This window comes from Lepidochelys olivacea (genome assembly GCF_965140295.1).
Source record: "Lepidochelys olivacea isolate rLepOli2 genome assembly, chromosome: 13".
In the NCBI taxonomy this organism is placed as follows: Eukaryota; Metazoa; Chordata; order Testudines; family Cheloniidae; genus Lepidochelys; species Lepidochelys olivacea.
This window is the reverse complement of record NC_140423.1, coordinates 6,064,344-6,090,107: the sequence shown is the minus strand read 5'-3', so window position 1 is coordinate 6,090,107 and position 25,764 is coordinate 6,064,344. Positions and strand designations below refer to the sequence as shown.

At 48.2% G+C, this 25,764-nt stretch overlaps 1 protein-coding gene across 3 annotated transcripts in view; it reads right to left on the bottom strand.

The window, feature by feature from the left end:
- Positions 1 to 7,791, bottom strand: part of KCNQ2 (potassium voltage-gated channel subfamily Q member 2) — a 123,423-nt gene extending 115,632 nt beyond the window's left edge. For all 3 annotated transcript variants that reach the window (XM_084645531.1, XM_084645532.1, XM_084645530.1), the window contains exon 1: positions 7,286 to 7,791. In XM_084645531.1, the coding sequence (XP_084501657.1) occupies positions 7,286 to 7,581 (296 nt within the window). In that variant the 5' untranslated portion in view covers positions 7,582 to 7,791. The remainder of the gene's footprint in view (positions 1 to 7,285) is intronic.
- Between the last annotated feature and the right edge of the window lie 17,973 nt (positions 7,792 to 25,764).

Genomic DNA, 25,764 nt, shown 5'->3' with positions numbered 1-25,764 from the left:
CTTTGGAACCCCCTTTCAGATAGTTGAAAGCAGCTATCAAATCCCCCCTCATTCTTCTCTTCCGCAGACTAAACAATCTCAGTTCCTTCAGCCTCTCCTCATAAGTCATGTGTTCCAGTCCCCTACTCATTTTTGTTGCCCTCCGCTGGGCGCTTTCCAATTTTTCCACATCCTTCTTGTAGTGCGGGGCCCAAAACTGGACACAGTACTCCAGATGAGGCCTCACCAATGTCGAATAGAGGGGAACGATCATGTCCCCTGATCTGCTGGCAATGCCCCTACTTATACAGCCCAAAGTGCCGTTAGCCTTCTTGGCAAGAAGGGCACACTTAGGTGGAAGAACTGCTTAGTTTAGCTCCCTATTGGCTGTTATACAGTTTAAAAAGCCCAAAAGCTATGATAAAGCAATCTCCTCTCTACACCAGCTCATGACTTCTGCTTGAGATATTTCCCACCAAGCCATTCACAATTTTCTATTTTGGTGCTATATAATAAATGGATATGATCCCCCAGCTTCTTCAAGTTATATATTATAGGATGTCGTACTCCGGTTGGCCACGATAGAGCTGATGAAATTGTGTGAGGGGCTGAAGTCACTTGGCATGTTCAGTGAGGCGAGGACATGGCATCATTCATTTCCATTGTGGAAGAATGACTCCTGCCCTGCACTCTGGATGGAAAGGAAAGACAATTGAGGGTCCGCATTTAAAGAAAAAGTACTTCTCTGCAATCTCAAGGGTCCATTCTTCTCCATGGGGTAACTGTCAGTGCAGCTCAATTATTTTTACTTTGAATCTAGTTAGTGTCCCTTTAAATAACTGAAGTTGTGGAAATGGAAGATTTAACAGCACTGGGTTGAGCCAGATACAGGGCTGGCAAGACCCCCAATATACAATACGCCTCTGTGCCAATCTGTGATACCTTTATATAGCAGCAGTGAGGTTGCCAATCATCCCCCTAGTAATGTAGGTCTGTTATAACTAGGTAACAATGTCTATTGTAACTATGTTAGGGAGATCACGTTAAGGTCACCAGAATAATTTGCTTATTTTCATTTGAGACTTAGGCCATTTTTTACCCTTGAGTACCAGAAGCCACAAGTGAGGTCAATAACTTGTAACTGTGCAAAATACTATGTGATGAAGGGCCTGATCCTGCCAGGCACTGAGTGGAATCAGCTCACATTGATTTGATGGGAATTAAGAGAATTCAACACCAACAGAAATGGGTCCACGTTTTTGTAGGAAAGACACTCCAAAACCAAAGTCACATTATTTGATATGGCTTCACTGCACCAACCTAACCCTGTTCTCTCACAAACACTGTAGTGGAGCAAAACATGGACGTATTAAACATGTGTGTAATTTTTTTTAACATGGGTAAAACAATGTATTTTCCCCAACCTTGTTCTGAGAAATGGATGAACGATTTTGGCTGAAATTAAAAAAAAAAAAAAAAAAAATCCACCTGAGGCACATAGTGATGTGATAAATTTACTAGTAATAAGTCGCCAGGACCAGATGGGATTCACCCAAGAGTTCTGAAGGAACTCAAATATGAAATTGCAGAACTACTAACTGTAGTATGTAACCTATCATTTAAATGAACCTCTATACCAGACGACTGGAGAATAGCTAATGTAATGCCAATTTTTAAAAAAGACTCCAGAGGTGATCCTGGCAATTACAGACCGATAAGCCTAACTTCAGCATCTGGCAAACTGTTTGAAACTATAGTGAAGAACAGAATCATCAGACCAGAAAGAAAACAATATGTTGGGGAAGAGTCAATGAGGCTTTTGTAAAGGAAAATCATGCCTCAGTATTCTATTAGAATTTTTTGAGGGTGTCAACAAGCATGTGTACAAGAGTGTACTTGGACTTTCAGAAAGCCTATGACAAAGCCCCTCACCATAGGCTCTTAAGCAAAGTAAGTAGTCCATGGATTAAGAGGGAAGGTCCTCTCATGGATCGGTAACTGGTTAAAAGACAGGAAACAAGGGGTAGGAATAAATGGTCGATTTTTACAGTGGAGAGAGGTAAATAGCGGGGATCTGTACTGGGACCAGTGTTGTTCAACATATTCACAAATGATCTGGAAAAGGGGGTAAACAATGAGGTGGCAAAGCTTGAAGACGATACAAAATTACTCAAGGTAGTTAAGTCCAAAGCTAACTGCGAAGAGTTACAAAGGGATCTCACAAAACTGGATGACTGGTCAACAATATGGCAGATGAAATTCAATCTTGATAAATGCAAAGTAATGCACATTGGAAAACAAAATCCCAACTATACCTATAAAATGATAAGGTCTAAATTAGCTGTTACCACTCAAGAATGAGATCTTTCTCTGAAAACATCTGTTCAATGTACAATGGCAGTCAAAGAAACAAAGAGAATGTTACGAACCATTAGGAAAGGGATAGATAATGAGACACAAAATATCATAATGCCACTATATAAATTCATGGCACGCCCACTTATTCAGCTTGGAAAAGAGATGATTAAGGTGGGGTATGATAGAGATCTATAAAATCATGAATAGTGTGAAAAAGTGAATAAGGAAGTGTTATTTACCCCTTCACATAACCCAGGAACCAGGGCTCCCAATGAAATTAATAAGCACAGGTTTAAAACAAACAAAAGGAAGCACTTCTTCACACAATGCACAGTCAACATGTGGAACTCGTTGCCAGGGGATGTTGTGAAGGCCAAAAGTATAACTGGATTGAGAAGAGAATTAGATAAGTTCATGGAGGACAGGTCCATCCATGGCTATTACCCAAGACGTTCAGAGGCACAACCCCATGCTCTGAGTGTCCCTAAATTTCTGACTGCCAGAAGCTGGGAATGAACGACAGGGGATGGATCACTCGATAACTGCCCTGTTCTGTTCATTCCCTCTGAAGCATTTGGCACCAGCCACTGTCAGAAGACAGGATACTAGATATTGCATCCTGTGAACAGATTACAGTGAGCAAGATAGAGGAATTTGAAGAAATATGTGAAATAGGCAAAAGTGAAAGACAACCTCAAGCCAGAGTGCCAGCCACCCACACACCTCTGTGCAGAGAGCCAATTCAAGGCCTATGCACCAGCTATCTCCCAGGAAAAGCCTATGTTGGTACTTAAGTGGGGCTTCACATAAGCATTATCAGGCCACATTCTTCTTAGATCAGACTCTGACAGGAGAAGCAGAGGTGGCAGGAGAGAAATAATCCAATGAAAATCAGAGATACAATGGGACTGATTTTCAGTCGGGGCAGAACCCAACCTTTACTCCAGCAGACACCGTTTTGCACATGAAAATTCTGTCCACTGCATGCTCAGCTGTTAGTGCATGAAAGAGCTTGTGCAAAATTGTGTGTTTACAAGTGAAGGCCAAGGTCAGAAAATTAGGCCCATTATATATCCCATGAACAGGCCACCCCTTGTGTTAGCCTGGGGAAGGTGTCAAAAAATCAATCACAATATAGAGACACAAAATTGTGTGTGTTTTTGCCCCCAAACTGGCACAAAGGGGCAACAGCACATGTCCAGAGGGAAGTAGACCCGTTGGCATCTCACCTGGATTCCTGTGGTGAGCTAATCATCAGCTGTGAAAACTGATCACCAGCACTGGGAAGCCTATCTGCTCACCTCTCCAAGCGGAAATTCAGGGGATCTGACCTTTTGAAGCCAAAGTACCAGCCACCCACACAAAGTCAAGAGAACGCCAGCACGCTGCTGTGGGTTGCCACATCCCATAATTCATCCCTGAAAGAAGACCAGGTCCAACAAGAGCATGCAGAGCTAGCATTGGCTGACAAAGCACCACTATGCCCCAGGATGCCATTACAGCTCGGGGAGTGGAACGGAAAATAATGGCACAAAGGACAAAGCAGATTAGACCCAATTGTTATATGGCTGCTATGCCATAACTATTAGGCTTTCATATAGTTAACCACAATACTGTTTTAACTACATTTTTGAACTGAATTTCCTTTGTTTTGTTTTTTTAAACAATCATCATAGTGTGAGGTGTGAGGGTCAAAACCGAGGAAAAACAAGAAAAATCCTGGCTGAGACCTGCCTATGTAAATGGACATACCATGCACATAGATGTACAATAGTTGACTTCACTGTGTGATGTCAGACTCTAAAGTGTGGTGCCCCAGATGTACTTGTTACAGAGTTGCCTATGCAAATGCATCTATCTGCATTTAAAACAGAATCCATGTGCACTTTTTCAATGTAGGAAACAAACGTGTTATGACGTTTCGCTGTAAGGAGACAATATTGAGAGTCTAATCGCTGACCCAAACACACCTGCCTTCATTTCAGTGGGTGAAGCGCTCACTACCTGCACTATGGCGCATGAAAACTCCCCAGAGCTCCGCCCCAGTGGAAACTGAGTCAAATACTGCACATGTGCATCGCAGATGAAAATCACCCCTGTGCAAAAGGCCTATGCACCACTTGTGCTCCCAAAACAGGGTTCATCTGATGGGGGAGGTAGCAAGGTCTAGTGGCTAGGGCACCGCACTGGGAGTCAGGAGACCTGGATTCTGAGCCCAGCTCTGCCACTGACCTGCTGTGTGATCTTGAGCAAGTCATTTCACCTGCCTGTGCCTCTACCCTCTCACCCTTTGTCTGCTTTGCCTACTTAGACAGTAGCCTCTTTGTAGCAAGGACTGTCTCTCACTACATGTAGGTACGGCACCTAGCCCTATGGGACTAGTGTTCTTTGGGCTCTCTAGGCACAAATGTAATACAAATAAATAATTATAAAAACAAATGGGGCATAACTGGTGCATAGGCTTTCATTCATCTATATGTGAATTATGTTCTTTACATCTGTAAATGAGCAACGTACCCGGGCTCACTCTGGTACACGTATGGCCCAAAAGACTAGAATGATAGTCAGCTTCCCAGTACTGTGTAACACGCATCTGAAGCATCATAACATGTAGGCCCATGAAATGATCACTGGTCCAGCAGCTGAATGCTGTATACGCTTAGGACCGCATTTTCCTGATTGATGCTTGAGGGGAAACAGTTTTGGGGCAGAGCTTTAAAAAACAAAATGCCTGGAGGTTTGCAATGCTCTGAAGTGTTTCTGAGAGAGAGGAATAGGTGGGAAAAGTTCAGGAGAGGTGGTCAATGGTACGTCACATGGTTGTGGAAATAAAGACATTTATTCCCTGGATATGGGGCCCACTTCTGGAGCATACAGGGTGAAATTCAGACACTTACCACAAGGTCTAACCACCGCTTAAGCCCTGTTTTGAGGATTTCAGTAGTACAAGTCTTGTGATGGTCCCCTGAATGGGGCTGGATTTCACCTCTGGGGAAGGTCCGTGAGAGATGATGTAAAGTTTGTAGCTGCATGAATCTGACATGTTTCCATTACTCCCTCATGAATAGCAAGTGACATTACAAAGCTTTGTTTCTGAAAAGGGCCCTGAAAAGATAAATTCAGGACTGTGTGTCTGTCTGGATTAATCACACAGGTCAGGAGTCAGACAGGTTAGCTACACTATCCTCTTTGTACTAAAAAAGCTTCTTTGCATGGGGTTAACCTGCCATGTGCCATTTTGCTTTCATCCCATTCCACTTTTGTCATCTTTATCTTGACCCCTGCAATCACACTGGCCATTGCAGCTACAGAGTCAGCCCCTAAGGATTGATTTTGCCTTTATGTGTAGTTAACAATCAAGTACCCTGTGCACACATACACAGGGCTTGTTCACAAAATACAAGCTTGATTTTTGGAAGTGCTGAGCACTTGGAAGCTCATGAGAGCCAAAGGTGCTTGGCAGCTCTGAACATTGGGTAACATGTATTCTAATTGTAGACCAAATGGAGAAATCGAGATATATTGGCATGATTTGCTTCTCACTCAGTTATGATCTCTCTGGGAGAAACCTGGGCCCCACCGAAATGAACACCCATGCTCCCATGTATGTCAGGGGAGCCAGAATTTCATCGTCTAAGTTTACTCAGCAATAAGATCTCTCTGAGATGCTTCCACCTACAAAATGGCTGAGCACCTGAATGCACCTCCCAACGCCTTTTGGTACCATCGCCATCACGTAAAGGGAAAAACTTTGAAAACCAGGGTCAGGAGGAGGCAAACCCTCAATTCAAAACAAACCCAAAACCTACCACAACAAAAGGACAAGCCAGACATATGCCTCCGCCTTACAGCAGGTGTGGAGAAGAGCCTGGTGAGGACCACGGAAACTCCCAGAGGGAAGGGAGCGGCAGTAACAGAGCAGGACGTCATGCAGCTTGGCATCCCCTTTATATTCCCACAAACAACAGGAGCTCAACTGCGCTTACGTCCAACTGATCGGTGGGATACAAACATTCCTTGCTAATAAAGGGCATCTGAGTGCAAACGCCTGCCTTGGGACTGCTCCTTTGTCTACCACTCCCTCTCTCTGCTGTCAGGAATCAGACACTGATCAGCCTTTCTTCCCTGGTGCAGCTCTACTTTAGCAGCTGCCCGTGAATATCTTCCAGTCCACAGGCCAAAACGGTGCCAGACACAGATCAATCAAAGCCGGGGATAGAGGAAGGGGAGAACTGTGGGGTAGAGAAGGGAGACCCAGCACAGACAGCAGCGCCTGGGTCAGATTTTTTGTTCCTTGCTGCTAATAGCATTGCTCGGCTGATTCCCAGCTGGACCAAAAAAACCAGCACTGCTCCATCTAAACCAGAGCCTAGTGATTAATGAGCACAGCCTGTCCCACAGCACATTGTGATCAGAGAGAGGAGGCAAGCCCCCAGATACACGAGCGAAGGAGCCAGGCGAGTGTATTCACCTAAGAACCAGACGGGTTTGTATTGCATCTGGTTCAGGGCTGGGAAATGTGCATCATCGCAATCACACTTCCTGGGGTCAGCGACCCTCCAATTTTGCAGGGCTGCTTGTTTGATTTTTTTTTAGGTGGTCCCCCCCCCCTTCCTTCTTAATAATTGCACCGTGCATTGGGGCAGCCAGGGCTCAGGAAGGGAAGGCACAAAACCGGCTGGCTCCGCGGGTGTTTCCGAGCTGCAAGATGCAGACAGGCCAGCGTGGAGGAAAAATAAAGGCAGCTTAAACCCTGCCACCCTGCAGCTCGCCCCTCCTCCTCTGCTCACATCGCCTCTCCCCCTGCAGCTCGGCTTTAGCCACCCGGGGGATGAGCTGCCAGGCATCGGCTCCCGCCCGGGCTGCCCCGTGCTTGGCCCCTGTCCACCCAGCTCCAGCCGCCGGCCCCGGGGCAGGCTGCGCAAAGGCGCCCGCACTGGCTACTCACACGTAGGCGTGGTAAATGAAGGCCCAGCCGCGGGGTCTCTCCAGCACGTTGTAGAGGAAATTCTGCAGCTTGCGGTAAAAGGCATTCCTCTTGGGGGGCTTCCCCGTCCCGGAGATCCCGGAGCGGGGCTTGCTCAGGATGCTGCCCCGCTTGGTGCTCTCCGAGCCGGCGATCAGCAGCGCCCCATCCCGGTTGGAATCCGGGGCGCCGGGATCCAGCCCCACGAACCCCACTTTCAGCTTCTTCTCTCCGGTCGCACCCGGGTACACGCCTCCGTTGCGGGATTTCTGCACCATCCTCTCCCCGGGGCTCGGTCGTTTGCCCGGGCTGGGGTGGGGGAGGGGACCGATCCTGGCTGGCTTTCAGAGGGGGCGTAGGGTGAGGGGCGGCGGGCAGGGCAGCAGCCCGGGGCCGGAGAGCGGCATGGCAGGGCCGGGGGGAGGCAGCCGGGCAAGGAGCGCGGAGATTCGAGCAGGAAAAGCCGCAAGGGCGCTCTGCAGCCTGGCCAGCCCCCTTCGCCGCCTGCCTGCTGCAGCTCCGCCCGCCCTGCGCGCGTTCCCTGCCTCTCCAGGGTGGGGCTGGAGGGGGGAGCCCCTCCACATGCCCCCGGCTTTGCAAAAGATCCCCCCCCCCGGCCTTCCATGCATGCTCCTTTGGGGGAGCCCGCGGATGAAAAGGGCCTGGGGATAGATTTATTGGTGTTCAGTGTTATCCTCCTCCTCCTTTCCCCGTTGCGCTTTGCAACTAAAGAAAGAAAATCCAGGCGGCTAGACACAGGGCTGAGCCCCGGCACCTCTGGGCCTGGCAATTCCTAGCCCCCCCACCCCCCCAGCACCTCTGGGCTTGGCAGTTCCTAGCCCCCCCCCCCCGCATCTCTGGGCTTGGCAGTTCCTAGCCCCCCCTCCCCCGCAGCATCTCTGGACTTGGCAGTTCCTAGCCCCCCCCTCCCCCCCCCAGCATCTCTGGGCTTGGCAGTTCCTAGCCTCCAGGCACCTCTAGGCTTGGCAGTTCATAGCCCTGCCACCTTTGGGCTTGCCCCATCAGTTATGAAGGTGAAAAAATGGCACGAGCCCATCCCCTCGTTCATTACAAATTAAGCAGTGGCTGTATACCGTCCAAAGGTGTAGTCGACTCACCTGTGGGGAGTGCATGCCCTCCCCCACTCATTAGCCATCAGCCCCCCCTCCCCAACATGCACAACTGTATCCCCTCCCAAGCCAGGAAGCCAGCCCCCTATTCCCCACACACACACACACACATACACACGCAAGGTCCAGAGTGACTCCCCTCCCTCATGCAGACACACAAATGGCTCCCCTCCCCAGGCCCAAATGGATCCTCTACCCACAGTTCTTTCCTGCCAGACCCTGATTCTTTGGGAAACAGCCAAACGAAAGCCCCTGCCACTGGAGGCACTTCTCCCCCCCACCCATCCCTCTGTTGAAGGCAGAGAGCAGGGGCCACCCCCACTCTTCCACAGGGGATGAGGCCAGGAACCACTGTCTCTCACTTTGCTCTTCTCTGCAGGAAAAGGGAGAAGGTTATCCTGGGTGGGAGGGCTGGGCTGCTGGCTGTCTCTGTCATTCTTGTGCCTTGCTCCTTTCCCCTCTAGATAGGTGATGTGGGAGGAGTGGCACCCAGTGCAGGGCGCTCCTCTGCCAGAGTCCTGGCAGAACTTCAGGACTTCAATGCAGCAATCCTGCTAAGGGCATCAGGGCAGAGCCAGGTCTGCCTAATAAGTCACGTGTCACCTTGATGTTTAAGCCAAGTTTCAGGGAGACACCACACAAAACCTTGCAGAGCATGTATCCCCAGGGCTGGCTCTGATTTAGGGTCCTCTATCTACCTACCATTGGGTTTTGTACAATCTCACATCACTGTAATATTTTGACACCTCCCAGGAGAAGTTGACTTAGCAAATTGAAGTCCCTAGCGGACTAGAGGAGCTCTGGAACTGGAACCCTCATTGTCTGCTCTTCAGATTCTGCCATGTGTGGTTCAGAAATGAGTTAGTTTGGGACAGCCATACAGTAATGTGCACAAAGGGGAACACCTCTAATGTCCCTCCAACACAGGTCAGAAAGAGAAATCATCCTGTGCAAGTCGTTCAGAAAGCAAGAGCAAGAGCTAGTTGAATGATGGAAAGACTGATGTGCAAGTATATCCATGAAGAAATTACTCAAACTCAGTGTACGGTCATGCTGTTCCCTGTTTGTGAATTTTTGTGAATAGTTACAAAATTACTCGTGTTCTTTAAAGATTTGTGCCCAGAGTGCACGCCAGCAGAGTGCAGAAACCATAGTATGCGAGCAATCCCATGCCATGAAAAGCGAATGACCTAGCTGAAGTGAGCAGTTTGAAAAATTATTTGTCCAAACTATTGGGCAAGCGTTTACAAACTACATACACAAGAGTTTGCAAATGTTTTGTGAGCCCAGAAGTAGCACTTACATTCATTGCATCCTACTTGCCCAGCTCCCCTGCTCATTATTTTGTGTCGTACTCCAGTGGTCCTCAGAATGCCACCTATGCCTGAACGACAGGGATAGAGCCCATGGTCAGAGGAGGCCGGGGCAGAGCCACAAGTGAGAGACAAGGAGGCCCACACCTGCATGCTGGCAGCTGGCCGTTCTTGTTGCCTTACATGGGAGGAAGTTCCGGAGTGAGTGGAAAACAGGAGCTGACTGGAACTGAGAACAAGAGTTGGTGAGGGAGATGACATTTTGGATGAAGCCCTAATATAACGGAGCTGCCCCTCCCCAACCCAACTAACTCTGCCTGGGAATCTAAGTGCATCCCCACCTCCTCCTTCCAGGATTTCCTACAGATTGTATTTTGTGGCACTGTGTCGACCGTCACGGTTCTGCATCTTGAGAGGTAGCATGATTTAGTGGGTTAGGACGTCAAGAGAGCTGAGTTCTATTCTTGGCTCTGCCACCAACTGCTGTGTGACCTTGAGCAAGTCACTTCCCTTCTGTTTCCCTTCCCGCTCTTTGTCTGTCCTGTCTGTTTAGACTGGGAGCTCTTTGGCTTAGGGAGTCTCTCAGTCTGTGTTTGCCCAGCGCAACAGGGTCCTGATCTCCCCCTGCAGCCCTTAGGTGTGACTGCTATACAGACCGGAATAAATCAGAGAAGTGCTAGATCTGTGTAGAGCAAGATCATTTCACAGAGTACTTCCACTTGTGCTAAGATATTTTTGCTAGGGGCACAGAAAGCAAAAGGTTTTGTTAAAACTCTGTGGTTTAACTAGGCGTGTGTAAGACACACTGGGAATGGGCTTTGATCTGCTCCAAGGATGTTAAGACCCACAAACAAATAACTAGAAATATTAAATCAGCCCCTTATTTTCAGTATTACTGATTGCTTTAAAAAGAATCGTGTGGTGTTGCCCATTCTGTGAAATGGATCTTTCAGACTTGCTAGATAGTTGGAATATATAGACTAACTAATATACCAACTATTTATTAATTAGTCTTAATTAATTATTTGCCTCTTGGTAATCCTTCTTTTTATTACAGGTGAAATATGGTGAAATATGTAGAATGACGGCACTGTTATATTTAGCAGTTAGCCCAAACCAAACCTTTTGTCCAAGTCTGCAGTGGTTGGCATGAATTGGTACCCAGATCTGAGCTTTCCTTGGGTTTGGTCATGCAAAACCAAAATTCAACTTGGGACATGCAGTTTAGCCAACTTGGTGCAAAGTTGACAAAGTATTTTGTGTGAAAATATGGTTAGAGATGGGCCAAAGAGGCCAGCTTTTGGTTTTGAAAATAGTTCATATCAACATTCCACTCATCATCCCCCTTCCCAGGCTCAGTTACTTCCCTTTCACCACCCACAACCCACATATATGTACACACTTATCCTGAACAAGCAGCAGGACCCCTTGAAGGCCAATCATGTTGATTGCTTATATGCTGATGTGTTGTGATGATTAACAGAGGCTGTCGTGGCTGCTGTACATTACATGACTACTTTTTTTTAATCTAATTTCAAATGTGGCCTATATCTAAGATGTTCAGAATGTGCCTGTGTGCATGAAGTTTGGCATTTGCAGAGTTTAGCTAGAGGAACCCAAAGATCTATGGTAAACAGTGCAGGATTTCCAAAAAGCAGCATTTAAAAATATTTCCTCTACAAAGGTTAGAAAATATTTAATTGTGCCAAATCTTGAGACTAAGTCCTACCATTAAAGCATGACACAGGGGGGTTTTAGTCATGTTTTACATGCAGATCTCAGTGCAACCTGAACTATGAGTGCATCCGATGAAGTGAGCTGTAGCTCACGAAAGCTTATGCTCAAATAAATTGGTTAGTCTCTAAGGTGCCACAAGTACTCCTTTTCTTTTTGCAAATACAGACTAACATGGCTGCTACTCTGAAACCTGAACTATGAGGTCACTCCTGAGGCCTCCATAACTATATAGGTGAAACACAGTCATTTTTATCAGAGTCTTTCTCTCAACCTGTCTATCAGTAGTGCTGATGATTAGGTGTAACAAATATCAGATCATTTTTGGTTTTGAGACCAGAAACCCTGCATTAAAAGAGAGCACTGTTCATACGAAGGAACTCATCCTCGAAAGAGCTATAGCTTTAGGGTTTGAGTCCACAAAGGAAAATCCTCTACAACAAATATGAACCACCCAATTGTCTATTGGACTATGAAAGAGCCCGTATCAGGGATTTTTGCCTCTTCTTGATGAAACAGTTTGTGAGCTTAGGTTACCTCTGTAACGGTGCAGATCAAAATTAGTGCCAAGACTACATATTTGTTATTATTTATTTGTATAACAGCCTAGGACCCTAGTCATGGACCATGATCAAATTGTGCTAGGCGCTGTACAAACACAGAAAAAGATGGTCATACGTTGAGTTAATGTAAGTGTAAATGATGGGAAAGTGAGAATAATGATGGACCCAGGGGCAGCAGGATCTGGGATTCCTGAGGGAATGTGAATGCCAGTACTTCGTCAGATAGAAAGGATAGGCATGGATGCAATTGCACAAAAGTCATGGTATAAAGGAGAGGTACGAATCAAAATGTCAACGTCACTGTAAATTGTGTCAGAAGGGAATGGGCTTTCACTGATCAGCAGAAATTGGCCGAACAACTTTAAATTGGATTGGAGATCTGGGCACTATTTGTCGAATTGGGGAGAGGATTAAAAAACAAATTGGAAATTTGTATTGGATGCAGACATGAGGCTAATGAAAGGTGCATTGCCATAGTCCCATGCCATAGTCTGAAACACCATTCACAAACTTCCTAAAGGCTTGTCCTGGCACCTTAGGCTTTATAGGAATCCGTAGAAGGGCAGAAGGACTGCAAAACCAGGGGATCGTTTCCCCTGTAGAGCTGAGTGGGCTCCACCAAATGAGTGTGATACCTCAAAAAGATGGAAAAGTGCAAAGTCCGGGGGGGGACGAACTGCAGAATCACCAGAAGTCCCCTAGTAGTCGGTGACCCTCAAAAAGGGACTGGAGGAAGACACATGCCAAAAGCCTGTTCTTGACAGGCATCTTCAACCACAACATGAGCACAGATCTCCCTCCATATTAAAAATAAAAAGGACAGGAGGGTAGAGTGGTATATGCAGCTTATTATGCCTTTTACTGCAGCTTTAATGGGACACTGGCAATTTAAAAAATAGATGGTAAGCTGTTTGGGTCAGGGACCATGGCTTCCTATAGATATGTACAGCTCCTGGCACAGGAGGTCCTGATCCCTGATTGGGACCTCTGGGCATTACTGTAATAAAAACAGTCAAGGATTTTTAAAGGAACCTAGGGAAGTTCGGTGCCTGGGATAATGGTACTGATAAATAAATCATCAGCAGCACTTCCGTCTAAACATGTTCTGTCTGCTACTGTTAGGAGTAATACCTAAGATGACTATAAATGAAAGACTTTTCCTCTGTTCCCCCCCTCCCCGTTGGCCATTTGTCAGCACTTTGTGTCGAGTCAGTTTCACATTTCATCTATTAATCACCAGCTGGCAATTCAGATTCCCTTGTTGTTTGTCTGGATCTGTCACATGAAAACATGGCAGAGAAAAATGTTTTTAAAAATAGGAAAAATGTGATTGTAAAACCCATATATTAGCAGGGGGCTGAGGGACAGATGTAGAACCTAAAACTACATTGTAAGCTGTTTGGGGCAGGGACCATCTTTTTATTCCGTGTTTGCACAGTGCCTGGCACAATGGACTCCTGGACCATGCCTGGGGCTCCTATGTACTACCAGACTACAAAGACATTCATGATGATCCCTTCTGGCCTTAAAGTCAAGGAGTCTATAATAAATAATAAGATTGACTCGATTTCAAATGGATGTGTCTCTTTCAATTGGGAGAAGTCTCCTTCCATGCTGCAAAAGTAGCTGCTGTTTTGCATTTCAGTAGAACATGCTGCAGAGGAGAGAGACATGTGGAGACACGTTTCTCATATGGAAACCTTACTGTGGTTGTCCTCTTAATATAAAGTTAAAATCACTCAGACTTAAGAATCAGGGTTGTCGTCTGTGCTAAGCAATAAAGTCGTTTGAAGTAATAGCTGCCTGACTGAACATGTGAAATAGGGAACAATAGAGAACAAAATGACGCTGGATTTTTGTTAAAGAGATTAAGTGCGTGTCTTTGTGGTCTAAACATTGTCTGGCTGTCTGCCCATAAGCTCAGATAACTTCCTGTAGCATCCAATTGTTAGCGATGACTATCTTAGCTAATTTGCCAACATAAATATTAAGGGCTAAATTCACGTGCATGCCACTGAGGTCAGTAGGATTGAACCCTCTTGCATCAGGGTAAATTTGGCACTAAGGGCCAAATCCCAATCCTTGCCTAAATGCTCTTTGCACCTGTAGCAGCCAAGGATTTCCGTGTGACAGGGGCAATCTGAGGAATCTGTCTGGTGGGGAGAGTCAGAGCAAGATGCATATGATCCTGGCCAGCAGAGCAATCCCTTGGAAGTTGCTGGGGCAACCCTGAAGATGCTGTTGCTCATACCAGGGCGTGGTTTCCATCCGAGCAGCACTCACGATGAGGGAAAGGCAATAGAGAGCCACTTACGTCCCTGACCACCATCCCAGGAGTGCCACGCTCTGCTGTGGCATCCATGAAAATGAAGCCCAAAATATTGCTGCTAAAAAATCCCACATGTCCTTGCAGTGGGTGTTTAATAACAAGAACGGGGGGGTGTTTGTGGTGCTGGGCTTACAGTTGGGTGCAGTGCGTTTGATGGAGTTCTCCCTGAATACTGTATGTGACTAGCCTACAGACGATGTCACCAGAGAACCAGAAGGGACCCCCCACCGCATACCCCATCCCTCCCAGTGGCAGCTAATCTGATGTCTCTTGTGCCGGATCAGCCCTTGCCTCATTCACCCCTCATCTAACCAGTTCTTGAGCAGCTGCAGTGTTAGTAGCTCGCCCGGCTCTCTTGACAGCCTGTTCCACTGCCCAGTTACCCTCAGTTAAGGACTTTTTGTCCTAATCTCTAGCTTAAACTTTTCCTTCTTTACCATCCAGCTATTGCTCCTTGTCCTACTTTCCTCTGAGGCCATGAACAATTGCCTTCCTTCATTTATATTGTTACCTTGAAGGTATTTTTAGCCCATGTGACCCTGAGTCTTCCTTTTCCCAGACTCTATAAATTTAGCTCCGTTAGTCACACTTTGTGTCCTCATGGGCAACACTCGCATCGTTTCCATTGACCTTCTTGTGTTTCTACACCCACGGGGACACAAACAGCACATAGGCTGGGTTCAGATCAGCGTATTATCTCTGCACTTTTATGTGACACCCTTGAAAAGAATGCTGCTTCCCCTCAACCCAGCCATCTCCTTATTTAGTTAGCGGCCTTTTAGCCTTCATTGGATTTGAACAGTTCCAGTTAGCTGTCCCCCTCCAGTTTCTTTTCATTGGTTACTTTCTCTGTAGATGGATGGCATTATAGTTATAGAAACTATTTCCCCTTGTTTATTTCCCCTCCCCACACACACACACACACTGTTCCTCAGATGTTCTTGTTAACTCCTGGAAATGTGCTGGAAATGGCCCACCTTGATTATCACTTCAAAAGGTTTTCTCTCCCCCCGCCCCACTCTCCTGCTGGTAATAGCTCATCTTAAGTGATCACTCTCCTTACAATGTGTATGATAAATACCCATTTTTTTCATGGTCTGTGTGTATATAAATCTCCTCATTGTATTTTCCGCTTTATGCATCCGATGAAGTGAGCTGTAGCTCACAAAAGCTTACGCTCAAATAAATTGGTTAATCTCTAAGGTGCCACAAGTCCTCCTTTTCCTTTTGGTGTTATAGTCGCGGATCAAATCTTGTTTTGTCGGGCCTCTGAGCTAACCCCTGCAAGCCTCTCAAAGTTTGGGTCCATCTTATGACCTGATTCTGCTCCCAAAGAAGTCAGTGGCAAAACAACCACACTGACTTCAATGGGAGCCAAACTTGGCAGTTCACTGAGATCTGGATGATCAGGGTTAGAGACCATCATAACAGGCACCCCCACCCCTAAAACATTGGATTTCTTGTGTTTATTCTGTCACTCCACATGGAAAGTAGCATGTTCCCAGCATTGCCCCAGCAACAGTGTCATAGGGTGGGATGGCCCTTGAAGGGAGCTGGGACTAGCTTTTGTCTGTGAGCTAAAAGGCCAACAAGTAGCTCACTTATGGGGTGCAGAACTGCAGGGACAAGGGAAGTTCCTGCAGGAGGATAGTAGCCTCACTGTAGCCCTGGGTCAGGGAATGGTCCTGGAAGGGGACTTGCCACACCACTTAAGTGAAAGACCTGGCTGGGGATCCCTGGTATGTAGACAGAGGCTGAGGTCTTAGGAGGGGCCAGGTGCAGGACCTGGTTTGATTGGTGATGAACGGTGTTCGCATTTGAACAATAAATGCATCCCTGAGGGAAGGGATGGAAATACTGACACTGTTGGAAGCATTACTAATGTAGCAGACTAGTGAGTCAGCTAACTGTTTTACATGGGTGTAGGGAAACTGAGGCACAGACAGGGTCTGATGCTGGGTTTGGAGAGACAGGGCAGGAATCTGGCTGAAAGCTGTCACTGACTGGCACAGTGCTGGAATAGTGGGAAGGCAGGTAGAAAGGGATGCAGGATTCCTGTGGGGGAACAAAGCCATACAAATATACCAGTAGGAAGGTAGGGACATGACAAAAGGACAGATCCAGAGCTCATGTATATGGGTTCCATTTATTACAAAGGATGCCAGTTTACACCCCTTTGCATCTGGCCCCACAAATATGGAATAATAGAGGTACTGCGAGTGGTCTCCAATTGTTGCCATATTCCTTGAATGTCTGTTCAAGTTACTTATCCACATGTCACACGGGGAAGTCAGGCTTTTGAAGGAATTACCTGCAACTTGATGCCAATTTGTGTTTTATTCCTATAGTGGGCTTTCCCTATGGGTTTATTTCAGACCTTCCCCTCACTGGACCCTCAGGACCCTCTCATTCAGGGAGCAGGAAGATGCAGAGAATTGTGATGGTTTTCTTTATTAATTTACTCTGGCCTCATGCAGGAGAGAATGCTGCCAGCCAAGCTCTATAATGCCCAGCTCCAGTGCTGGTGTCATTCCATATTCATGGGGCCAGTAATTCCCCTGCAAGGTGCGGAGCATTTCTGAGAGGTGCTGAGTGCATGCACCTCCCATGCTGTTGTCAAACATCCTGCAGAATTTGGCCCACAGGTCTGGTTCTCAGTGAAAAGGGCTGACTCTGCGTTCATCGAATATAATTTTCTTTGCAGGATGGTCCCAATTCGCAGGGCCCCCTTTAGCCCAATCTCCCTTTTTGTTCTTGCAATTTTGCAGCGCAAACCACTACAGCAGCAATTTATATTCTTTAGGCGTACAAAACAAGTGATTGCTCAAACAAATACTGGCTCAGTTACCCAATCTGCATTGTCAAATGTACGGTTTGCAGAGGCTGCTACCTATTCCAGTGTGCATGCTGATTCTGCCCCCTCCTTTGAATCATGCCCCCAGCCCCACATTTCTCTTCTATGGTCCACACACAGACTGACATCAACAGGATATATCCTAGTGCATGAAAACGCTATGTACGTAATGCATAACAACGGCACTGCTTTCTGTAGCAGCAGCTATAATGGGGTACCGCTATGCTGTCTAATCACAACTGCCTCCTACTCCGCTGCACTGGATATGCCCGTTCTTCACAGCGATCTGTCCCATGAGAAAATTCCACAATGAGTCCTTGAAACTGGCGAGCATCAACACCATTGATCATTTCTCTCTCCCTTCCATGTCATTACTATTGTTGCTCTATCAGATGAGTGCTGGCGGTGATGTACTCAATGCTTTTTTTAATGTACTCAATGCTTTTTTTGCCTCTGTTTTCACTAACAAGGTCAGCTCCCAGACTGCTGCGCTGGGCATCACAAAATGCGGAAGAGATGGCCAGCCCTCTGTGGAGATAGAGGCGGTTAGGGACTATTTAGAAAAGCTGGACGTGCACAAGTCCATGGGGCCGGACGAGTTGCATCCGAGAGTGCTGAAGGAATTGGCGGCTGTGATTGCAGAGCCACTGGCCATTATCTTTGAAAACTCGTGGCGAACCGGGGAAGTCCCGGATGACTGGAAAAAGGCTAATGTAGTGCCAATCTTTAAAAAAGGGAAGAAGGAAGATCCTGGGAACTACAGGCCAGTCAGCCTCACCTCAGTCCCTGGAAAAATCATGGAGCAGGTCCTCAAAGAATCAATCCTGAAGCACTTGCATGAGAGGAAAGTGATCAGGAACAGCCAGCATGGATTCACCAAGGGAAGGTCATGCCTGACTAATCTAATCGCCTTTTATGATGAGATTACTGGTTCTGTGGATGAAGGGAAAGCAGTGGATGTATTGTTTCTTGACTTTAGCAAAGCTTTTGACACGGTCTCCCATAGTATTCTTGTCAGCAAGTTAAGGAAGTATGGGCTGGATGAATGCACTATAAGGTGGGTAGAAAGCTGGCTAAATTGTCGGGCTCAACGGGTAGTGATCAATGGCTCCATGTCTAGTTGGCAGCCGGTATCAAGTGGAGTGCCCCAAGGGTCGGTCCTGGGGCCGGTTTTATTCAATATCTTCATAAATGATCTGGAGGATGGTGTGGATTGCACTCTCAGCAAATTTGCGGATGATACTAAACTGGGAGGAGTGGTAGATACGCTGGAGGGGAGGGATAGGATACAGAAGGACCTAGACCAATTGGAAGATTGGGCCAAAAGGAATCTGATGAGGTTCAATAAGGATAAGTGCAGGGTCCTGCACTTAGGACGGAAGAACCCAATGCACAGCTACAGACTAGGGACCGAATGGCTAGGCAGCAGTTCTGCAGAAAAGGACCTAGGGGTGACAGTGGACGAGAAGCTGGATATGAGTCAGCAGTGTGCCCTTGTTGCCAAGAAGGCCAATGGCATTTTGGGATGTATAAGTAGGGGCATAGCGAGCAGATCGAGGGACGTGATCGTTCCCCTCTATTCGACATTGGTGAGGCCTCATCTGGAGTACTGTGTCCAGTTTTGGGCCCCACACTTCAAGAAGGATGTGGATAAATTGGAGAGAGTCCAGCGAAGGGCAACAAAAATGATTAGGGGACTGGAACACATGAGTTATGAGGAGAGGCTGAGGGAGCTGGGATTGTTTAGCCTGCAGAAGAGAAGAATGAGGGGGGATTTGATAGCTGCTTTCAACTACCTGAAAGGGGGTTCCAAAGAGGATGGCTCTAGACTGTTCTCAATGGTAGCAGATGACAGAACGAGGAGTAATGGTCTCAAGTTGCAGTGGGGGAGGTTTAGATTGGATATTGGGAAAAACTTTTTCACTGGGAGGGTGGTGGAACACTGGAGTGCGTTGCCTAGGGGGGTGGTGGAGTCTCCTTCCTTGGAGGTTTTTGGGGTCAGGCTTGGCAGGGCCCTGGCTGGGATGATTTGACTGGGAATTGGTCCTGCTTTGAGCAGGGGGTTGGACTAGATGACCTTCTGGGGTCCCTTCCAACCCTGATATTCTATGATTCTATGATTCTATGATCTGGGCACAGCAACATAAACACAGTCCCCTGCCCCAAAGAGATTACATTCTACAAAGCAGGGCTATCAGAAAAGTGCAGCACGCACGAGATAACGGCAGTCACATTATTCTATGGACCTGTCAGTTGGTGAGTAGACCTTGAGCTCAGCTGGAGAGTATGGGGAGGTGGGTGGGTTGAGCTGTGACTTCCCCATGCCCACTTGCCCTGTGATGGTAGGAAAGGCACCAGGACCTCAGTTCAAGCCTGGATAGTACTCCACTGCCATTCCCAGCATTCCCTGTCCCTGTATCTTATGGACTGTCCATGTGCTATCTTCCCTCTCACCCTCTATGTACCAGAAGCCACCTACAGGCTCAGGTATTCTGGCTTTGTTAAATTTTGTTAGTCTCTAAGGTGCCACAAGTCCTCCTTTTCTTTTTGCGGATACAGACTAACACGGCCGCTCCTCTGAACCTGTATTCTGGCTTGACATTTAATCCTTCATCTTCCAAGTGCCCTGCTCCATTCTCTGACCCTTTTCTGAACAACTCAGCATAGCATGGAATGTGCCCACCCGCTGGCCTGTGGCTCCCTGGCCAGAGAAGCATACCAGAGTAGCGGAGAACCTCTGGCATTCAAGTTGAGGACTACGGGTTATTAATAGGAGAGTACTTGGAAGCTAACATACCTCCTAGCCACGGCCCCATACCATACAACTCCATTCTTTCCTTCATACAAACAGAATCCCCAAACGTCCTACTAATACAGCACAAGAGCAAAACAGCGGACGGAGAAGGAAATTCATCAGTGCACCTAGCTCCGGTCAGTGCTACTAGCTCTTTACTTTCCTAAGCGCTGACATGCATCAGATTCCCTCGCACAATGCAGAAATAAAAAGAAAGAAATTAGCTAAAAAGCATCTGCCAAGCTCATCGGTTTCATCCTCCCACAGCAATGTACACAGTGCCTACAGTTCGCTAGTCTGCAGAGTTGGACTCTCCTAAGCCGGTTATGAAACACTGCGGTGTATAAAGTTTGCCTTCCCCAATTTCAAACATTTCAGACGAATGATCCCCAGCAGATGGCTTCTAATCGTGGCTGGGATCACCCCGCTGCTGTGCTGATGCTGACTCGAGATGGCATTCTCCGAGCAAGTGTGGGAGACGCACTTTGTTAAAGGGCCTGTAACAAAGGCAAAGGGAGGAGCTTTGGAGAGTCCAACTCGGCAGACTCAACAGGCTCTGACTGGATTTTTCTCTGTCTGTCTCTATCGCTCTTCTTCTTTCCTTCCTCTCTATCCTGTAATCCATTCAATGAGGCAGAGCCATCCTTAGGATCTCGCGAAGCCGGTAGCCTCTGGCCTCCCCAACTCAGAGAAGTTACCATTGAAATGTGGGGCCTCAGCATTCCTTAAAAAACGAGTGGATAGTCCCTAAGGCTGAAGGGAACAAACGGCTGGGTTCAGCTGCTGCAGCCCGAGGCTGGCCACAGAATTTTGGAAAAGCTCTAAATAGTATTGAGATATGGTAGGTGAGGTCATAAGTTTTGTTGGACCAATGTCTGTTGGTGGAAGGGACCAGCTTTCAAGCAACATAGAGCTCCTCTTCAGGTCTGGGGAAGGTAACCAGGGTGTCTGGGCTAAATACAAGATTGTTAAGCATAAGGGGTTCACACGTGCTAGAGGTCGGAGACCACTTAAAATAAAGGGGCATTCTGAGGGAGAGCTCTGTGTCCCGTCCACCACCAGAAGTTGGTCCAAGACAATGGCTACCTCCCCCACTTTGCCTCTCTCACATCCTGGGACCAGCATGGCTAACAACAGCACTGCACACTGAATATTGTTATCAGGAGCGGGACCCTCTTGTGCTAGGCGCTGCACAAGCAATGGAGGTGGCCAGACAGGGCCCCCCCAACCGCTTCCAGGCTAAGGGCTAGACGGGGACTTTGCAATCTGCCCTGCTGCAGCATAACATCCTCCTGCCTCCCTTCTCCCTTGATGTCATTCTTCACGGAGGGACGCCCCACCAGCCCTTCCCTCAGGCACTATACGCCCCGCCACGCACCAGCTCACTTGTGTAGCCCAGCGCTTTGGTGGGGCGGGGCAGCATGAGCTCCGCCCACTCCTCACCCTTGCCCGCCCTCGTCCCTGCCCGCTTGCACGTGCGCAGGGATGGTAGCATCACCGTAGCGGCTCATCCTCACGCTGGGACCCACGAGGCAGGCAGCCTGTGCAGGGCCGTAAGTAGGCCAGCTCACAATGCAGCCCTATGGAATCCTCAGAAAGGGTCCTCCCCCCCTACCCCCCGCTTCGGTGAAATACCTGAGGTACCCTCCTCCCTCCCGCTGGGACCAAACCAGTGTATTAACTTCCAGCCCCTTTGTCGTTCTTTTAAATTCTCTTGACATGTTTTGACAGATCGCTGGAATTGCATCCTCTCAGCAGGCTGTGGCATTGCGGCCAAAGACTATAACTGCCCATAATTGGGGGCCATCTGGAAAACTACCAGCCAGTGAAAATGCTTTGCTAGGTGGCACTTGCCGCGTGCTCTAACATCGTCAGAGGGTACATCTGCACTGCACGAGAGGGGAGTGGGCTTTAGAGACTGAGCTCCCTCCCGAGCCGCCACGCCACTGTACTGCCTGTTTTCACAGCACGAGCATGAGCCCCATAAGCCCGAGTCTGCAGACCTGGGCTGGGAAGCTCCGTGCCGACGTACCCAGAGAAGGCGATCGAGAAGCACGGCCCAAACGACCAAGAGATTGGACCGTGAAGCCTGCCCACCCCCTCAAAGGTCTCTGAGACACCAGCCTCGTGCTGTGTTACTGTCACTCCTATCACTGCCATATAGCCGCAAGGAGTGGTTCAGTGGAAGGCTCCATTAGTCAGTGGAGGCAGGACCTGCTAGCGTGTCATAAGAGCTATGTCCCAGGGAGGCACTATTGTTATTCTTAGTCATGTTTACTCTGGGAGAGCCTAAGGGCCTACCCACTGTGCCGGGCTCTGTATAGCGTCACCGACAGTCCCTGCCCTGAGGAACTTACAGTCTAAGAGAGAAGCCAGACACAGGAAGGGGGAAGGGGTAGAACACGCTAACAGAGTGAACAATGGTGTGACAACTGGCATGTTAGTTCTAGGAGTCTTTGGGGGAGGTTTAAATTCAGAGGGGAGCAGCAAAACGGGAAGGGAAGGGGGGTGAAAGGGGTGGCAGGGGAGAAGAGGGTAAGAGAGGCAGGTATAAAGTCAAGCTGTGGCAGCACAAGGGCTGGAGCAAATAGCTGATCAGCACAGGGCAGAGAAAGTCCACGCACGCTGCAGGAAGTTATCCAAACATCCAGAGGTTCCTTCTCCAGCTGCTTCTGCTCCTACCAGCTGCAGCCTCTGGCTAGTTCCTCTCTGCAGTTTTCCCACATGGCAGGTAGAGGGAGCACCCGTAGAAATCAGTAGCAACATTTCCACTGACTTCCATGGGAACAAGATTGGGCCCCAAGCGGGGTGGGCTCTCCATCCATCCGGCCCTCACAGAGGCTTGCTTTGAGGCTGCAGGCTTGAAGGACGCTGAATGTGGCTGAGATATTCAGTCGGTTGGAAGGGATGGTTTTGGTTAAGAAGCACGAGGAGGCTCTCATTTGACAGAACATGGGCTAGTAATGCTCAGCAAGGAACACCTGGAGGAGCTGTAAAGTACACGGGCAGGTCTGGGGAACCTCCCTGCGACTGGAATCTGTCGGCTGCATGTTGGGCTCTGAGCTCAGCCTGCGGTGGGGGAATGGTACGAGACACATACAGCTGAAGTCACCCAGCTCCCTCATCGTCACCCATCCCGGAGCACCTTCATCTCCATCCCCAGCACATCTGACTTCCCCCCGCTGGACCGAGATCTTTTCTGGGACTGTGGCACAGAGCCCCTCCCGCAGCCCTTGTCTTCAAAGGAGGCAGTTCCTCTTGCCAGCTCTTCAGAGCCACTGCTCGATCTTTACACAGAGAAACAGCCACCCCGGTAATGTAACCCACCTCCTTCAGAGGGAAGAGTTGCAGGGAGTTACAAGGCTGCTTTCTGCTGAGGCGGACTTGGGTCCGGTGGGGATTTCGCTGCTCTTGCTTCTGCATGAACCTGCCTCCACCCATGGAAGGGCAGCAGGTGGATCAGATTCACCCAGCTCAGCATTTGCAGCACAGATACCTTCACAGCCGGTCAAACTCCTTATGAATTTTTTAGAGAAGCCCAAAGTGCCTGCTGAGTCTGCCAATCAGCTACAGTAGATTAATGAAACTTAGTTTAAATTATTAAAGCACGGCCGGGCATTAGGCTGAGGTAGGGAGTTGGGGGGGAGGAAGCGAGTGGAGAGTGGGAGTTGCTAATTTCCCAGAGAGAACTGAAAGAATTAAGTGCCAAGCGCCCAATGTAGAAGACATTGCCATAGGTCAGGCCCCAGGTCAGAGAGCCTTCCAGGAAGAGATTACCTAATGCATTAGGGGAATGGCCAACCCTCTGCTTGGCACCCGCTCAGTTGTTTTGCTGGGTAGAAGCTCAAAGGACTCCACCAGTCCCATATTATCCAGGGGGTGAGCATGTGCACTTTGCAGAACAAGAGCTGGATCCGAGATTTGTCTATCTGTAAAAAGGGGACAAAGAACTGTAAATGTAAACTGATAATGTAAAGCCCTTTGAGATCTACAACTCAAAAGCACTATAGATCAATCTATTGATCTCCACGCACCCATACTGTCCATCCACGTGTCTGTCTGTCTATGCACTCCCTCTCCATCGCTATCTAGAGAGATGGACACTGAGAGAAGTTTGTGTTGTTTGATTCACTCACGTCCTTGTGTCCTTTAGCCATCATCACCTGCCTCCTGCTGCATACCCCCAGCCTTGCCTGAAAGGAACATGCAGGACTGGAGCAGCTGCAGGCAATCTCGTGGCACCTGACAGTCAGGCTTTGCTCTTCTTCGTCAGAGCCGCTGTCCTCTTGGTACTGTTCGTTCAGAAGCTGGTCATCTTGACATGGGCCTGGTGCCTTAGTAAACAGCTGCCCTTGTCCCTGATATCTGGGCTATTTGTGGTCTCAGCCCAGCTGGTATCAGAGTAGATTCTTAACTTGGTGCAATGAGCAATGATGGTGCAGAGAGGTGGAGTGTGGGGATCAGCAGACCGGGGGGGGAGGGGGCACTTTCATGTATGCTGACGGTGTGATGTCCTTGTTCGCACCCACAGTGTGCGGTCACATTGGCTCTAAATAGCTTCTGTTAAAGAAGAGAACACCCGAACCAGGGCACGTACTATGTAAATACCAGTCCCAAAGAGTTAGGTAATGACTGGAAGATGATCCAATAAATCCCAAGGTTAATTGCTGTGTTATTACCTGAGTGCTCAGGGCCTGTTAGCCTCTTCGGAAGAAAGAGATACACACGGTGTGTAAATGTTTAGTTCATTTATTTTAATTGGCACATTCTAAAGCCAACATCTTGATCCCCCAGCCAAGGTCATGGAGCAGCAGAGGGATCTTTCCCTGACTCCCACAGCTGCGTGACTCCTCTTCTCTCCATCCAAAGGGTTGCAGAATGAGCAGTCCGAAGGGGGTTTAGCCAGTGGATGCACTACCCTGCCACCTCCCTCCCTCCTTTTGGCCAAATCCCGCAGTAAATACTCCAGCTCACCTGCTATTGAAGCCAGTTAGGAGTTTTCCCTGACTAATGACTGCAGGAGAGACCCCTTGAGAATTCATGACCCCTCGGGATAGACGTGGATCTGAGGTTCAAATCAAGATCCAGACCCTAAATTCTCTGAAGGGTAGGAGAGCTTGGCAATGGTTAGGCAGCTGGTGGGCTGAGACCACAGTCTGTCAGGCTGACCAGTGTAGTCTGTTTCCTTATACCTTCCCATCTGGCTGCATCCGTCCATCTGTTGTCTCTTGTCTTATACTTCGATTGTCAGCTCTTCGGGGGCAGGAACTGTCTTTTGTTCTGGGTTTGTACAGCGCCTAGCGCAACCGGGTCCCGGTTGCTCCAGTAATACCGCTGCTATTACTACTTCTAAGTGCTTGGAGTTGGGTGGTTGGTTTGGGCCAATCCCCGATTTCTTACTGCGAGTTCATAGTGAATTTTAAACTCAAAGAATCAATCTGAGTCAATAGAAGGGCTGAGAGAGCAGCTGAGTGTGTTTCTTCTAGATCTTTCGTGTGCAATGATGATAAGATACCCCCTAGAACACACACAAACGCACACACACGAGCCTGGGAGGTTTTGGGAAGCTGCCCACAATATTCTGGCAGCAGTTGCACTTACTGGCATCCGCAATCAGCCTTTTGAAAAGCTGGGGCATATGGAGGAGGGGATACGCTGTCACTGAAAAATAAAATCCTCCCTCGGTCTCCATGTAGACCTTGTCACAGCTGAGCTGAAGTTTCAGTTTGACCACACTGTGTCAG